At 31.0% G+C, this 17,751-nt stretch overlaps 2 protein-coding genes across 2 annotated transcripts; both read left to right on the forward strand.

Annotated features, from left to right (window-relative positions):
- The first annotated feature begins 671 nt into the window (after positions 1-671).
- Positions 672-4,245, forward strand: LOC18051777 (anthocyanidin reductase ((2S)-flavan-3-ol-forming)). The gene is made up of 6 exons (XM_006449081.1): positions 672-798; positions 2,975-3,141; positions 3,251-3,451; positions 3,545-3,704; positions 3,778-3,991; positions 4,104-4,245. Exons 1-6 carry the CDS (start codon positions 672-674, stop codon positions 4,243-4,245), a joined length of 1,011 nt encoding a protein of 336 aa, XP_006449144.1.
- Positions 4,246-10,058: 5,813 nt separating this feature from the next.
- LOC18051778 (alpha-farnesene synthase) lies at positions 10,059-12,625 on the forward strand. Its single transcript, XM_024191675.1, has 7 exons — positions 10,059-10,217; positions 10,315-10,585; positions 10,715-11,090; positions 11,228-11,458; positions 11,713-11,854; positions 11,953-12,201; positions 12,317-12,625. Exons 1-7 carry the CDS (start codon positions 10,059-10,061, stop codon positions 12,623-12,625), a joined length of 1,737 nt encoding a protein of 578 aa, XP_024047443.1.
- The last annotated feature ends 5,126 nt before the right edge of the window (positions 12,626-17,751 follow it).

Genomic DNA, 17,751 nt, shown 5'->3' on the forward strand with positions numbered 1-17,751 from the left:
TATTTAGGGAACAGAGCAGATCCAATTCTTAAAATTCATTGCATTTATCACCGATTTAAAATGACGAATTAAAAATTGTGTACAATCACCGTCTAAAATTATATAAAGTTTCAGCAAGTACGGAGAAGCAGAGCATGAATGTTGAAGAAGTTAAAACTAATTGCGGGATCATTCCGTTCCCATTGCAGTACACGCACAAAAAAATAAAATATCTTCAATCATAGATTTTTTTTTCCAGGAAAGCTTTAACAAATAGACGACAAAGGATTTATTGTATTTAAACATCATTGGAAGAAACAAACATTTTGCACAAAATCGGTTGGTAAAGCACAAATTACGTATTGAAAAAAACCTGGGGTATTTTTTTACGTATATACACCGATTTAATGGCCATGCAATAAATTACGTATTGAAAAAAACCTGGGGTATTTTTTTACGTATATACACCGATTTAATGGCCATGCAATAAATTACGTATTGAAAAAAACCTGGGGTTTGAGTCGTTGGTGGCGCACGAGTTCACGTGCGTACCTTCTTCCTCAGGGCACAATTTGATATGACGAAAGTCTTTGTTAACTTTGAGCTCTATAAAATGCACGCTACCTCTAAAATATTGTAACAGCGCACATGGTCAGATTACAGTTAATAACAGTGCAGTATCATCATCAGTCATGGCGAGCCAATCCACCCAAAAGAAGACGGCATGTGTTGTGGGTGGCACAGGATTTGTAGCTTCTTTGCTGATCAAGCTCTTGCTTCATAACGGCTATGCTGTTCATGCTACTGTCAGGGACCCAGGTTTGGTTTTATTCGCACACACACACACATCTTCTTCTTCTTCTTCTTCATTGCTAATTTGGATTTGGCCTCCATGACCAAAATTCATATTTTTCTTACCTATAAACTGTTTCCCTGTAAATCTGTAGTAGTTAAAGCTTGAGTACAATGTTTTTTTTTGGGGTGATCATTTCATGCAGAAATGTCGAAAGTTACGATTGTCTGATTGTCTCAATAATATGAAAATTCATGAAGCATGCATGAGTGCGAGGTTATGATAAGTATGACCAACTCTAATTTCATACGGAAAAGCTCTATGCGATATGTGGGCCTAATTTTAAATGGACATTGGACAAGCGATTAAGTGGGCATATGCGAAAGTGCTCCTTTCTGTTTTCAGGCCCAATTGTTGTCGGTTAATGTAGTGTTGTGACTATGCTCCACTCTTGGCTCAAAAGTGAAGTGTAGAATTATTATTAACCCTCTTAACAACTTCTAAAACTCCCTTTTCTCAATTAACCTCGATTAAAGTATTAAAAATATATTTATATGATTTTTATAACAATCCATTTTTTCCTCAAAATAACCTTAATTAGTTTTCTTTTTAAACTTTAGTAATGCCGCCGTGGCGGTGAAATTCTTACAGCTGATTCTTCTTAGCACCAAACCCTTTTTTTAAAGTTTAAATTAACTCTAGTTTAAACAAACAAACAGTCTTAGGTTTTAGATTTTATTATACGAGGATGCTTGTTTTTCCCCATCTTTGGTAATGCTACTTTCTTTATCAATTATGTAGCCGGAGATAGGGGGGGGGGGGAAGAAAGAAAATTATAGAACCAAAGCACACGATCAACTAATTATAAAGTTTATTAACCCTCTTTTTTTTTTTAGGGAAATTATTATTACACCACTTATGTTTTGTTTTATGTTCATTCAACCACCACAAAATTCTAATATGTTCTCTGCACCACATTTCTTTTTAAATTTGTATAAATTAGCCACTTTTGCACTAACACCATTAAATACTTTAAACGAAATAATAATTTTATCCCTAAATGAATTAAAAGACTATTTATTTTATAAGAACTTTAAAAAATAAAAAAAATTATAATTATAAAAATACCTCTAAATTTAATAAAAAATAAATCCCAAAATTAAAAATTTTATTTTTTAATAAAAATTATTTTAATAAAAAAATATAATCATCAAAATAATTGCAAAAATTTTTTATATAATAAAAATTCCCTAAATTATTAAAATTTTGGGATTTATTTTTTATAAATGAATTCAGTTATTTTTTATTAAAATTTTAGAAAATCTAAATTTAATAAAAATCAGCTGAGCACCTCTTTTGGGATTTATTTTTATTAAAATTATGGGTATTTTTATAATTATAATTTTGTTCAAAGCATAAAATGGTCTTTTAAATTATTTAGGGGTAAAATTATTATTTCATTTAAATTATCTAACGGTGTTAGTGCAAAAGTGGCTAATTGATACAAATTAAAAAAAGAAAGGTGGTTTAAAGATCATGTTAGAATTTTGTAATGGTTGGATGAACATAAGCCAAAATAGAGATAGCTTAATGATAATTTTTTTTTTTCAAGTCTTGGTGACAAATCATTTGATTCATCTCCATGTCTTACTTAAGTTTTATTAGTGTCGACTTTACTGCAACTACAAAGAAATTGTGAATTCAGAACTTCAGATTTATTATGACTGAAGGATCTGAAAATCTCTAAGTCTTATTAATTTCTCCGTACGCTAAATAAACTTTGATTCAAATTTTGCAAATACACAAGTGAAAAGAGTTTTCATTTAAATCATACTATAAGCAAGTTTTACTAAAATGGAAATGTGTTTTTAAGTAATATCTCTTATGGGTAAAAGTGTAAATACATGACAATATCAAATAACTCTCGTATTGTTAATTTAATAAATAATTTCATTAAAATATAATACGGATTCGAATATCCAATTTTTTGGAGGCATTCGTATTCAAATGCAAATCTATATGGATTTTAAATTTTAGTATTTAGATTCACCTTTTTTAATGAGCGGATCTAGATTTTCTAGAATTCGGGCAGGACCCGGTTTTTTTTTTTTTTTTTTTTTTAATTTGGCCATCCCTGGCAATTTCAGGAAACAATATGGCACGGAATAATGTACTATAGTCTAATGAGTTTGTATTATCCAGAGAACCAGAAAAAGATCTCTCCCCTTATAGCACTTCAAGAATTGGGCGAACTGAAAATATTTAGAGCAGATCTAACTGATGAAGCGAGCTTTGATGCCCCTATATCTCGTTCTGACATTGTCTTCCATGTTGCCACGCCAGTCAATTTTTCATCTGATGATCCAGAGGTACAATGTATTTGGTGTGTATGTGTTTCTAGTTTTATGTGCATCAAAATGAAGCTGCTTGATTTTCAGTTGCAAGTATTTCTTTTTTCCATTTTCTTTTTCTCTACAGACTGACATGATTAAGCCAGCAATCCAAGGAGTAGTGAATGTGCTGAAAGCCTGTACAAAAACAAAAACTGTTAAAAGGGTTATATTGACATCGTCAGCTGCTGCTGTATCAATTAATGCGCAAAATGTAACAGGTTTGGTCATGGACGAGAAAAACTGGACCGATGTTGAGTCTTTGAGTTCTGAGAAGCCACCAACTTGGGTAATTAGGAAAATTCATTTCAGTATCATTGGATATGCTCTGTGAGTTTTAACTAGTGTACATGGTCCAAAATGAACTAATCTGAGCGTGCAGGGGTACGCTGCATCCAAGACCTTAGCTGAAAGGGCTGCTTGCAAGTTTGCTCAAGAAAATAACATTGATCTCATTACCGTCATCCCTAGTCTCATGAGCGGTCCTTCTCTAACACCTGATATTCCCAGCAGCGTAGCCCTTGCCGCGACTTTGATTACAGGTACTGAACCAGACCTCAAAATGCATGCAATTGTAAAAATTGGTGTGTTGATGGTATATCACCACTTTTGCAGGAAATGACTTCCTCTTAAACGGTCTGAAAGGCATGCAAATGCTCTCAGGTTCAATCTCCATTGCACATGTGGAGGATGTTTGCCGTGCCCATATATTTTTGGCGGAGAAAGAATCTGCTTCTGGCCGCTACATCTGCTGTGCTGTCAATACCAGTGTTCCTGAACTTGCAAAGTTCCTCAACAAACGATTCCCCGAGTACAAAGTTCCAACGGAGTAAGCCTCCAGCCTCAAAAATATGCTTCTAATATATAATGTTAAACGTATCAAATTGTTTACACGTTTCAGATGATACGTTGCCGTCTAAGTCCTCTGCTCGTAATTGCAGTTTTGGAGATTTCCCCTCCGAGGCCAAGTTAATCCTTTCCTCAGAGAAGCTCATCAGTGAGGGTTTCTGCTTCAAGTATGGGTTTGAAGACATTTATGACCAAACTGTGGAGTACTTGAAGACTAAGGGGATGCTCAAGTGAAAGTCTTGTCTATTTATTTTTGCCCAAGTATGGAGAAAAATAAGTATTATTTTATCTATTGAGGGACCGCTTGACCCGAAGCCTAGTTGAAACAGCTCGCTCGCATGTAATAGAATGAAATTTCTGATTTGTTTCGGCTATGATATCACGGCACTAATTAAAACCCAGGCCCAAACATGCTGTCTGGAGCACTTGGGTCGAGCAGGACATTTTATCTGGGCCTGCAAGGTCCAGATTTAACGTTTTGCTTTTATTATTTATTTATTATTATTATCAGCATTATTATGTTTGGTAAATGAGTAGAAGTGTAGAACTATTATAGCATCTTTTTTTTCCTAGGATTATTGATATTTATAATTAAAAAATACTTGAGACTATTTTAATTAAATCCATGAAGTATAGCCTAGATGATAATTCTTGGGACTATTCCACATTAAATTTATGATGCACAACATAAATTTTCGACTTTGACTAACTAATATTTAAGAGATATCTACTTTATTTATATCTTGTAAAGGGAAAAACTGCTCCACCATATTAAAAATAATTGAGGGAAGAAATACCCACCACTTGGGCAAAGCCGAGTGGCTTATAGCATCCCTTTTAAAATCCTTACGACCCCCAAAAGAACAAAACTCAATTGAACCCGAGGATAGTGGACAATGATCTAGCTTTCAAGAACCCATCATCATGAAAATTGAGGACCGATATTTCAACTTTAGTATAGAGAAGATGTTAAAGTGAAATTAGGGGAAAAAATGGTGGGGCTATTTGAACCCACTAAACTACTCAATAAACCCACTTCTAAAAATAATTTTTTATGACTAAAATACTCCTAAATTAAATTACAATTATGGACATTAGAATTTAATAAAAAAAAACAGAAGTTTTATTATTTGAACCCATCTTTATATTCAACGTAGTTTTATTGAATCCTAATCATATTTTTATTAAACCCTAATCAATCAAGCAATGTGATTCTTCTGTCAAGCAATATATTTTTGTTAAATGGGCACATGTGATTTGATTCAGAGTAACAAAGTTGGTTGTTATTGATTTGCTGGAGGAACAAAATAATATTGGCAATAATTTGAACCATGAACATGTATGAAATAGCCAAATATTAATCCACATGATAGCAAGTATTAATTATAGAAGTATAACATCTAATAGAATTCATTTTATCATTTCAGTTTTTTAGTCCAAAATAATTCCATGAACTGAATTGGAACATGCCAAAGAGCAAAGCCTGTTGGATGCATATGCGATGCTAACTTTAATGTACCCTACTTCATCATGAATGTATTAAAAAATCATTAAAAGCAATAGCCTCATTTCCTTTGCTTTTGCTTCTTTTTTGATTTTTTTCAGAAGAATCTTGTTGACTTATATTCAACCGATTTTTACAAAAGAATTTAATGGGTTTATAGATGAATTTAATGGGTTTAATGAGTAAAATTACTATTATTATAAAAATTGGGTTTAGTAAGGGTATATTAGGTATTTAAATGGGTTTATTGAGTAAAATTTAAAAAATTGAGGGTGGTTTTTTTTTTTAGTAAATAGGTTTATTAAGCACTTTGGTGGGTTCAAATAGTCTCAAAAAAAAAATCAAAACAAAATGTTAGAAAAAAAAAAAACCTTGGCAAGCTAAGAGAAAATATCAAATACCATTAACAAAACCCTTGGAAGAGTCTATTAATTACAAACAACTACGTTGTATAGGGAATTTAAATTAGAATGAAATATTAAAGACAAGTCTTAGTATTAATATGAGATAAAAGATTATTTACTCTTTGGCTGAATGATGAATTGCTTGAGTCTCCTTATGGGAACTCAACTTTATTCTCTCAAGTTAGAATTGGATAGACGTCAACATCTGCCCTTCTCTGTCTCAATGTATATGTTAGGGAGGACAAATTGGTCCATCCAAATTGGATATCTATATATCCAAATCAATTAGATATATATTATAAACATGTTTGGTGATCTTAAAATATATTTTAAACAGACATAATATTGAATAAAATTTATTTATATATTTATAAACATGTATATATAATATCGTTTATGTGTGTATATAATAACTGATAACTAAAATATTGTTTTTATTTTTTTTTGTTATTTTTTAAGTTGTTATATCAATATAATTGACAATAATAATTTTATTTCCTAATTAAATAAGTATAGCTTTGATTTTTTATAATATACGTAAGACATATATAAAATTGCATTAAGTATACGATTGATTCTCAAAATGAGACTTTAAAAAGCTAATCCTCTCATATTTTTCAAAATCTACTATAGGATAAGTGATTTTATTATAAGTGATTTTGAAAATTTTATCAAATACCAAAATTAACTTTTATTTCTTTAAAATCATTTTTGAGTTTCTCTAAAACAATCTCGGACAAACTTTTCATGTCTTATTCGCCCTTTCTCACTCTTTGCAAATGAGATGGTAACTTAATTTTACCATATTAGGTTAGTACGTTTGACTGACGTACTTGGTTAAAAGGTAAATTGAATTTATCTAAATAAGTAAACTTAACGAAAGTTAATGCATGCCTGAGAGAATGTTAATGACAGAGTTAATAGTAACCATATTATTATTTTATATCGCTATTTATTTACAAGAAATAGTTAATTAATTACTCCACCGGATACATGAATATCAAAACCTGTCTAATTTACTAAAACAATTGATGGATACCATCTAAATAGCTTTTCATTATCAACGTGTATTAGATTAAGGTGGCGTTTGTTTTTTAACTTAATGACTTAAAGTGACTTAACTTAATTAATTAAGTTAATTAGAGGTGTTTGTTTTTATAACTTAATGAGACTTTTTAGATAATTTTGACTTAATAAAATTAGCCAATTTTTTTAGCTTTTTACTTAATGGAGAAATTTGAATTAAGTCAATTACTTACTAATGTCAAAAATATCCATGTTTTATAATTTATTTTTCATGTTTATCCCAAAACTCACCCATAGACATTTATCCCACATAAAAATATCCTTATTTTTTCTTTCTTATATTATATACGATAAAAATTAAAATTTATGGTATTTTATATATAAAAATTCCAAAATAATTATGTATTCACTTGAATATAGTTTTACTTATAAATATTAAAACATTGTGGTATTTAATATATTATTTATTTGACATTCAAATTTAATAAGGATACAAAAGTAAAAGTACATATTTTCAGCTTTTTCAGTTGAAAAAAATAAATAATTTAATACTTATTTTCTGAGATTCAGATGAAAAAACAAACATGTTATTCGGATTCAGACATTCAGATCTATTCAGAATTCAGACTAATTCAGGTCTATTCAGATTTCAGACAAAAAAACAAACGCCACCTAAGTTACGAGTTCACGTAGAATAATATTATTTGTACTAGAAATAGTATAAAATTTAGTACAAAATATTAAAAAAATTATTTTGTAACGAATTTCTCTTTTATCTTGTAGTGTTTATATTATAATAATAATAATAATCATAATAATAATGTGCTGTTTTTCTTCACACACACACACATCAGTACATCACTGTTAGTTGACATATCATTGCATGCATAAGTTCAAAATGAAATGCCACGTTGCTATGTGAACTGTGAAGGCAAATCTACGTCCTCTCAAAGTATGTAGCAAACGCGGAGCATGACGTGACGGTACGAGGACGGAGATACACCGTGATGATCAAACAGATTCTTCCTAAATCCTAATCTGCACGCTAGCGATTAATTAATTTCAATTGATTTCAATTTTGGATCATTTACCTGATTCATTCAAAGGGACCTTACAAACGTACGTGTGAATGCATGCATCCAGTGGATTGGACCCATGTGTTTCCTTCATCTGATTGAACCAGCCACAAGACCACATGGGCGTCTTCCCTATGTGCAGATAAAACGTGTTTCATGCTTCTAGCTCCGGCATAATTTTAAGATTAATGTAACATACACACTCAACAACAACCACACAAATGATGGGCCCACACAATTTATGTGGTTGTTGTTGAGTGTGTATATTACATTAATTGTAACATAGCATTTGCCTAATTTTAATGGCCGTTGAAAAATCCGAGGCCAAGCTCAAGATTCATGTGGTCGTCAATATTGCCATTTATCCTTCCACTCGACTGATTACGATGCTACCAATTTGTGACTTGTTATAAACTTATACAAAAGAGTGGTTTAATTAAGGTGATCAACGTATGACTTTATAAGCTCAAAATATTGAAAATGAAAGAAAATTCTAGTTTAATCACAATATTTTTGTGGTGAGGATAATTTTTCGGTCAGAAAATAATTGGTGGCAAATTAAACTTAATACCATCAGTTCAATACTTTTATTTTACACGTACAAAATTAAATTTAATTTTTTATATTAATTATTTTAAGATAAAAATAAGAGTATAATATAATATTATCATATTATATGATATTAAGATTATAAGTGCATTATAATTGTTGGAACAAGAAATGTGGAATGTCAAAAATTGAAAATCGGATTTTAGTCAAATAAGCAAGGCAACATGAGAGCATAGCTACAGGAGAGCACCGGAGCTGGAAGTTTGAATAAGTCAAATATGCATAACTGTAGGAAAACACAATAGTAAGAGAACTCAGTAACTAGAAGTTTGAATAAGTTAAATAAGCATGACTAGCGATAGTACGAGCTCAATAGCTGGAAGTTTGAATAAATCAAATAAGCACGACTATAAGAGAGCACAATAACAGGAGAACTCAGTAGTTGAAAGTTTGAATAAGTTAAATAAGCACAACTGTAGAAGAGTACAGTTACAGGAGAGTACGGTAGCAGGAGAACTCAATAGTGGAAAAATTAAATAAGTCAAATAAGTATGATGGCAGAAGAACACATCTTTAGGAGATAAGTTTAATTAAATAACCACAACTCCTGAATCCAGTAGCTAGGGTCCAGTATTTGGAAGCTTTATTTAGACCAGCAAAAATTTTTATTCATGATTATTAAAATAGAAGAATCTAGAAGCTCAATGTAAATTTGAGAAGAGGATAAGTGTTGAAGATAAATGTTGACATTAAATAAAACTCTAACTAAGTGATAAAGATGATCAGAATGAGGAGTTATTAAAGATTTGGGTTATCTAAATTATTTGATAAATAGAGAGTTTTTGATGCATATAAGGGGTAGGAGCAAATACTTAAAAGAAAAAAAAACTCTATCGTAGTCATTATACAATAGTGAAATTATTTTTTCTTTATCTGTGACGTAAGATAAGTGCTAACCACATAAATTCTTTGTGTCTCATTTATTATATCACCCTATTTATTTATTTCTCTAGTTGATTAGAAATATGCATAAATCTCTAGTGAGGATATCCTCACTTAATTAAAATGAGAATGTCACGAACAAAAAAAAAAAAGTTTTTAATGTATTAAAAATTATATATATATATATATATATATATTATTAATTTTTGTAATATTGTTACTTTAACAAAAGAACGATGTGCTTAGTAAAGAAGTACTCTCTCTCTCTCTCTATATATATATATAACTCTGGGTCCACCCTCGGTTTGTATAATGCGTCAAATGCTCTGTACATCGTGTTGCATTCTCTAATTTGACCAAATATTAAGAAGTAGATGAATGGCTGAGAATGTTTTTTCCTATGTAATTTTATCAAAGAAAGAAAAAATATCTTCATTCATTAGGGAAAAAAAGTCACGTCATAAGTAAATGATTAGGTATATGCACCCTGCTTGTATAAATAAGCACGAGTACTTATTTCTCGTCGATACGATCTATTGAATAATAATGGAGCAAGGAAAGCAATTGGGTCATCAGAAGCAACTTGTTCTGAGTTGCCAGACGAATTCTAAAGCTTGTAATGTGATACCACCAAGGCAATCTGCCGATTATAAGCCAAACATTTGGAAATATGATTTCATTCAATCCCTTCACAGCAAATATAAGGTACAATTAATTTATACCCAGCTATATTGCATGGGGTTGATTGTTTTAAATTTATTAGTTCTGTTAAACTTTTTGTTGGTGTTTTGATGATTATCAGGAAGAAGGATATAGAAGCCGAGCCGAGAAGCTAAAGAACGATGTGAAGCAAATGTTTCTTGAAGCAGCTGACCTTTTAGCCATGCTGGAGCTCATTGATAGAATCTGTAAACTAGGCCTGTCCTATCTCTTCGAGGAACAAATCCGGGAAGTTTTAGTTGACACAGTAGCATTTTTAAAAAATGACACTGGTTGTTTACAAGTAAAGGATCTTTATGCTACTGCATTATGCTTTAAGCTCCTCAGGCAGCATGGCTATGAAATCTCACAAGGTATATAATATACATCAAACTTAATTTCATATCGCTGTCAGCTATGCAATCTCACAAAGTATATAATATAATTGCTGTCAAATACTAATACTTAAATGCCTAATGTGCATGCGCATATTAATTATTTAGATATGTTTATCGACTTCATGGATGAAACGGGTACAACATTCTCAACTAGCAAGTGTACGGATATCAAAGGACTGATTGAACTTTTTGAAGCCTCACATCTAGCTTTAGAAGGTGAAAGCATATTGGATGAGGCTAAAGTTTTCTCCGGAGGAACTCTAAAGGGTATCTATTCTTCTTTGAATACTGACCTTGCACAAACAGTGGCCAGAGTTTTGGAACTTCCATCGTACTGGAGAGTGCCGTGGTATGAAGTCAGATGGCAGATAAACTCATATGAAAAAGAGAAACACATGAACACAATTTTGCTTGAATTAGCAAAACTTAACTTCAATATTGTTCAAGCCACACTCCAAAATGATCTAAGGGAGCTTTCCAGGTAATAACATTGACAAAACGATTTTATTTTAATTTGTAGAAATTAGTAGTATTTAAAGATGGTCCCTAGCTACAACTTTGAAAAGAAAAATTGTGGCAAACAAATTGAAGCAACATTTTGTTCTTTTGTGAAAACAGGTGGTGGAAGAATCTGGGTCTGATTGAGAATTTAAACTTCTCTCGAGATCGACTGGTAGAATGTTTTTTGTGTGCAGTGGGGCTAGTTTATGAGCCCAACTGCAGCTGCTTTAGAAAATGGCTGACTAAGGTCATTATTTTCATATTAGTCATCGATGATATCTACGATATTTATGGTTCGTTGGAGGAACTAGAACACTTCACCAGTGCTGTTGAAAGGTTAGTTTTGACGTACGTATCATCATCACAAAAAAAGAAAGAAAAAACGACAAATGTTAATATCAATCAATTGCTATTGGCCCATTTGGTATTCTTGTGGTAGCTATGCTGTAAAACCTAGATAGCTACTAAGTCTATCAGTTACGAATTCTATTCTACAATAGTTGTGGCTATGCTTAATCACCTCAAAACCAATAAATCCTATAAAATATCTCAGGCGCACTACGCCAGAATATAGGTCTGACATAAATAGTTCTTAAATTCAGGTGGGATTTCAAGGAAATTCAACGTTTGCCTGAGTGTATGAAGCTTTGTTTCAAAGCACTCTACAACACTACTAATGAAATAGCTTATGAAATTGGGAGCAGAAATACTTGGAAACGAGTCTTACCTCATCTAAAAAAAGAGGTATGAATGTGTTTGACGTTAATAATGATTAGTTTGAGGCTTAGAGCTATTAACTAATTAAAAAGAATAAGCTTTTTTTTTTTTTGGGTTTATTAAAGTGGTCAGATTTCTGTAAATCATTACTTGTGGAAGCAAAATGGCAGAAAAGGGGATACACCCCTTGCTTACAGGAGTACTTAAGTAATGCGTGGATTTCATCATCCGGCACCGTGCTTTCTGTCTATTCATTTTTTGGCATAATGAAAGAAGCGACTGAAGAGACTGCAGGTTTTCTTAAGCTAAATCAGGATCTTGTGTATAATTCATCTCTGATCATTCGACTCTGCAATGATCTAGGCACTTCATCGGTAAATTTTCAGTCAAGAATTCCTAAAATTTGACAGATGACTTGATTTCAATTTTCAAGTTTGTTATTATTAGTATTATTTTTTTTCTTATCAGTAAATTAAATTGTAATAACAGGCGGAGCTAGAGAGAGGGGACGTGGCTTCATCAATCCTGTGTTGTATGACGGAAATGAATATTTCGGAGGAGATAGCTCGGAATTATATTAAAGGCATGATAAGTAAAACATGGACAAAGATGAATGGACAATGCTTCACAGTACAATCACCCTTGTTGCAGTCATTTATCCATATCACTACAAATTTTGCACGTGTGGTGCACAGTCTTTACCAATATGGAGATGGATTTGGAGTTCAGGACGGAGATACTAAGAAGCAGATCCTGTCTTTGCTGATTGAACCTATGCCACCGTCACCTTTTAGTTGAAGTTTTATATTTCCTCAGAACACAATAATGTGAATCATCCTCCGATGATCCCTTCAATAATATTAAGTACTCTCTTGAAAATAAAAAGATATTGTCTCTTTGCTCGCTATGTATACAAATTTTGAACTAATGCCATCCAAACTCCAAAATGGTCTGTCTTTACTTAATGAACAAATGGATTTAGTCTAAAAAAAAATTAAAAGGAAACTAATTATACAAATTAATATAGAAGCGCCGAGCTGTTTTCCAGAACTGGTGTGAATAGGAATCTTGTATTTTACTAGTTGAATCAGATTATCACCTCAATGAATAAAAAAATTTCACATTTTTGCAACTTGCAAGTATGCCGAAGAGATCAAATAAACATACGTGTTGTTGATTAGAGTAAAATGCATTCGCTTTCCATGCGTGCATGGACGGATCCAACTAAGAAGTCCCCCTTAGCCTATTATTTTACCTCAAACTTTTGAAAGAGTTAAATAAAAAGAATGGGAAATCATTAATTTTTCACCTATTGTAACTAATATATACTATTTACCCTTGTTATTTTTATAATAGCTAATAATCATCTGACAACATAATTTTATAATATTATTCTTATTTCAAATAATCTTTTATTCATATTTGTTATAAATTAAATAAATCATATGAATGAAAATTAAATTAAAAAATTAAGTGTTAAAAATAAGAAATATATGTTTTGATGTGAAAAAAAAATTAATAATAGAACTTTTTTGGACTTTTTATTTTATAAATATTTTAAACAATTTAAATAAAACGTAATCATTACAAGAAAAATATTCTATTATTCATTTTATAATAATTTTTATTTATCATTTAAGTTCTCTTATAATAATTCTTTTATCATTGTATAGCAATTTTCTTATATATTATTATAAGAAAATGTTTATAAAATTAAAAAAAAGTACAAGAAAAGTATTATATTATTATTATTATTTATTCACATCAAAACATATATTTCTTATTTTTAATACTTACTTTTTTATTTTTTATTTTCATTCATATGATTTATTTAATTTATAATAAATATGAATAAAAATGTATTTGAAAATAAAAATAATATTGTAAAATTATGTTGTCAGTGGATTATTGGTTGCTATAAAAACAACATGGAAGTAAATGGTGTATATCAATTACAATAAGGGAAAATTACCAATCTCCCTAAAAAGAATTTTTTACCACATTTCCTTAGACAATAAAATACCTGCAGCAGTTTAGTGATAATAATGTTATTTAACAATTTTAAAGACTTGTTTGAAATTCTAATAATTGTAATAAAGAAAAAAATTAAGCTCCCACATTGAATTAAAAAATTTTAAAGTAAATTTCCTCAATTTATGTGTCTGGGTTCGCAACTTTGCGCATGAATCACGAGTGTGCACACGGAAAAAAATAATTATTGTACTTTAAATCAAGTCATGTCTCAGTGCCACTTCAGCCTTGGTCGAAGTGGTGGGCTGCTGCCCTCACGCCTGTGAGGGCAGCGGTTTAAGCCCCCACAAAAACATTGTGAGGGCTAAATATTCTTAATATTTATAAATCATTCTCTCTTGCGAAATGCGAGTGGAGTAAGGACATCTCTTGTTTGTGAGGGTTATTTATCTGGGCATATACTTCATAGAATGTAATGTAATAATGTAAATCCCAGCTATGTATAATAGCAGTTGTGTATTATATAGTGAGCCAGTCCCTGAAAGGCAGAGACAGATAATTATATGTTATGGCCGGTCAAAATAAATAATTAATGTGTTAAAATACCAAAGAGAATTCCTGACCCACCCTGATAAATTCTGATTTATGACTCGTCTGTTTGCTCAAATAATGCTCTCATTTCCGGCCCCACTTAATGGTTACACTTGGTTTAGCAATATTACTTCTTCTTCTGGTTTGGAAGAAACCAATGCAGACGTAAATCAAGCCAGCCGTTGTCGTTTTTATTTCTTTCCGTTTAAAGCGGATTAGCAGAAGCAGATTAATTGTAAAATAAAACCAATCACTTGATAGACGGAAATCTGACTTCAATCCATATCATTTTAATCTAAACGATTCAATATGTGAGATTTTCTAATTCAAATGACTCAACACATGAAATTTTTACAACAATACTCAACGGCATAAGATTCAAGATAAAAAATTCACGAGGGAACAAAATAAAGGAGATTTTATTAATTAAAAGACCATGAACATAAGAACAAGATACCTAATAACAAGACATTCCTATTTATAATAGGGTAAACTTATTTCATTAAGTTAACTTCAACAAAAGAAAAAAAAAACTAAATAATCACAACTATAACAAAAATAAAAATAAATAAGTAATAGAAAAAACATCTAAACTAATAACATTCTAAAATTCTAAAATATCGTACTAAATCACTTTTCAACCACACACACCTTGTGAAACTCGGACCACAATTCTGGTGAGAGCGAGGTTTTTGCAGCTTTGTTTGTTTAATGAGAGTGAGAGGTGCCACTTTGGAATTAATATAAACGTAGAGCGACATGAAAGGTTGTAGGCCTACAGACTTTAAAGTTTTTAAAGGGAAAGCTCATCACTCATCAGGCAGCTCGACAACTCTCATCTTTACTCTGAATTTAAGGTAAACGACTCGTCCACTTGGCTTATCTATACAAATATGTCAATTGGCATTCAAACAGATACTGAACAGTTCAACATGCAAGAGTTCTGTTAAATTAATTAAAGAAAATCAGCCCCAAACTTGAAGTCAGTGCGACCAAAAGGAGTACGCCTTTTGCCTTCGTGCCCGTAAAATATCCCATGAAATAGGAAATCCTATCCTCCGAAGCACCTCCGACTCTCTTAAAAATTAACAATTGGTCGAATTTTTATTAGACCAATAGGGGGATTTGCTAGGAATAGGAATGAATAAGTTGATGCGGAGGATTTAACTCTTTAAGTTTACTTTTCAATGATTTACAGTACCACCACAAACACAACAAAAAAATAACAATAACAGATGTTTTGCATTGGAACGTAAGTTGTTGAAGAACCAAGTGACACTCGCACCATCCATGTTTCTTCTGTTGATATTTTACATCGGGCTTTGTTCGGGCTCGTGTTTAGCCCAACCCATTCGTCTCTCCTTATAACGCCGATCCTAAATACACCCCTCCTATTTTGTCCTCTACACTTACTTTCGTATGAACTTTCATAGCAAAGCGGTGCAATCAAGATAATGAGGAGGTGGGCCATTTTTTTTTTTTTTTTGGTCCTTTTTCAATCACAAGTAGGCTGCTGACATTCTTCAAAATTTCTTATAAATTTTCTTTTCAATTGAAATTCTTTATCTACAGAAACACAATTACTGACTTAAATGAAATCTTCTTTTAAAATTTTTTTGACATCCATCCCGTTCCATAAATTATATAAAAATTTTAAATTTTCATTAGAATTTTTTTTTTCTTTTTTGAGAAACTTATTAGAGTTTAGGATTATAGAGATAAAGCTATATAATAAGAAAAAAATTATTTCAAATTTTAAGACTTTATACATTTTAAAATAAAAGAAATATTATTTTTAGAGAAAAAAATTTTTGGCAAGATTTTTTATTTTAATATATTGATTAGTAATTTATAACTTAAACCAAAGGTATTTTGGGAAGTAGATTTTTAATAAGGGGTGTTGTAAGAATTTTAGAGGCATGTTAAAAAGCTCAAACTCTTTAATCACTCTCTTTAAGATGGACCTGCACAGAACCCAAGCCCAATCATTTCTGTTCCCCGGGCCCGTTACCTTAATTATTTGAAAGGCTGAATAAGAAGAGGTTTCCACTTTTCACTTCTGAACCTCACTCGTGCATTATGGTTACGATTTGTAATAAGGCTAAAAACTTATGGAAAATAAGAAAAATTAGTTTCTTAAATATGATTAATAGCATCTATTGAAAACAACCAAACTTATGACACACAATGATTTCACTTATGTTGGGGGCCGACCCAGGGCGGAACAAGCCAACCTTGCCTGGGGGCCAAAGAATTTTTTAAAAAAGATTTAATAAAATTTTTAATGTAAATAAATTATTATTAATATAATATAAAATATTGAGTATTGTTATTATTTGTTTACAGGGGCCATGGCTAATGCCTGTCCCTTAATAAATTCGCCCTTGGGCCGACCTACTATTGGGTAGACCTATTAACTACATTACTATTGAATAGATATAAAGCTTTCTCAGTAGATCACTTATTGTAATACATTAGTAGTATAAATGCAAAAAGACAAGAACAAGGACCTACATGGAAGGAACACAAACTGTGTCCTTATTTGTGAGTTTATTAAAAATTAAGGTTTTGAAAGTTATTAAGCCCATTTAAGTATTTAACAAATAAAAAAAGAGGAAATGGATTTGGAGAGCACATTAAAATAATAATAAAAAAAGAAATATTTTGTTGTTTTCAATAAATAAGTACTCCATTCTCATATTTAACAGCACTATTACGAGCTACGTGGCCAAAGTAAATAATATCTACTCAATTATAAGGTCTCAGTTATTATAATTAGTATTAGAGACAACTTGATGGATGCGTTAAATGATGTTATTTTGTTTTCGTTGATCCTCATTAGGACGCAAGCTTCTCAAGGGAAAACAATATGTAATATCTCACATCACTAACGAAAGAGTTTCTTGATTGATTTATAAGTTATGGATTCTCCTAATTAAGCAACATACACATTTTGGGTTGTAAAGTTAAATAACGAAACTGCGACAGATTGTGTACCGTTATTACAATTAGTATCGAAGCCGACTTGAGTCAAGTCATAACGTGATAATAATTTTCAATATGTAATTGTTTAAGAAATCATTAACAACGAGCGAAAACCTCAAGTAAAATTTTCAATCTTTCAAGATCAATCATTCTATAATCTATCAATAAACACTCTTATAAGGTATTTAATTGATAAAATTTTCAACTATTTTTTAGTAAACAATTTATAAAAAATCAAGTATTTTCAAAATTACTTAGAAAATAATTTTGAAAAAGTACAAATTTATGTGTGTTTGTGTGTGTGAGTTCAATTTCACAAAATATATCTTATTAAAACATAAGATGCCAATTCCTAGCATAAATCACCATTGGTGTCA

The sequence above is a fragment of the Citrus clementina genome, unplaced genomic scaffold (assembly GCF_000493195.1).
Source record: "Citrus clementina cultivar Clemenules unplaced genomic scaffold, Citrus_clementina_v1.0 scaffold_2, whole genome shotgun sequence".
NCBI lineage: Eukaryota > Viridiplantae > Streptophyta > Magnoliopsida > Sapindales > Rutaceae > Citrus > Citrus x clementina.

What these genes read in the sequence shown, in the direction of transcription:
- LOC18051777 (XM_006449081.1), top strand. Translation starts at nt 672, where the DNA reads ATGGCGAGCCAATCCACCCAAAAGAAGACGGCATGTGTTGTGGGTGGC. An exon ending in TTTCATCTGATGATCCAGAG is followed by an intron (nt 3,142 to 3,250) that starts GTACAATGTATT and finishes TTTTCTCTACAG; the next exon opens with ACTGACATGATTAAGCCAGC. An exon ending in GAGTACAAAGTTCCAACGGA is followed by an intron (nt 3,992 to 4,103) that starts GTAAGCCTCCAG and finishes TCGTAATTGCAG; the next exon opens with TTTTGGAGATTTCCCCTCCG.
- LOC18051778 (XM_024191675.1), top strand. Translation starts at nt 10,059, where the DNA reads ATGGAGCAAGGAAAGCAATTGGGTCATCAGAAGCAACTTGTTCTGAGT. An exon ending in TACCTCATCTAAAAAAAGAG is followed by an intron (nt 11,855 to 11,952) that starts GTATGAATGTGT and finishes GGTTTATTAAAG; the next exon opens with TGGTCAGATTTCTGTAAATC. An exon ending in ATGATCTAGGCACTTCATCG is followed by an intron (nt 12,202 to 12,316) that starts GTAAATTTTCAG and finishes TTGTAATAACAG; the next exon opens with GCGGAGCTAGAGAGAGGGGA.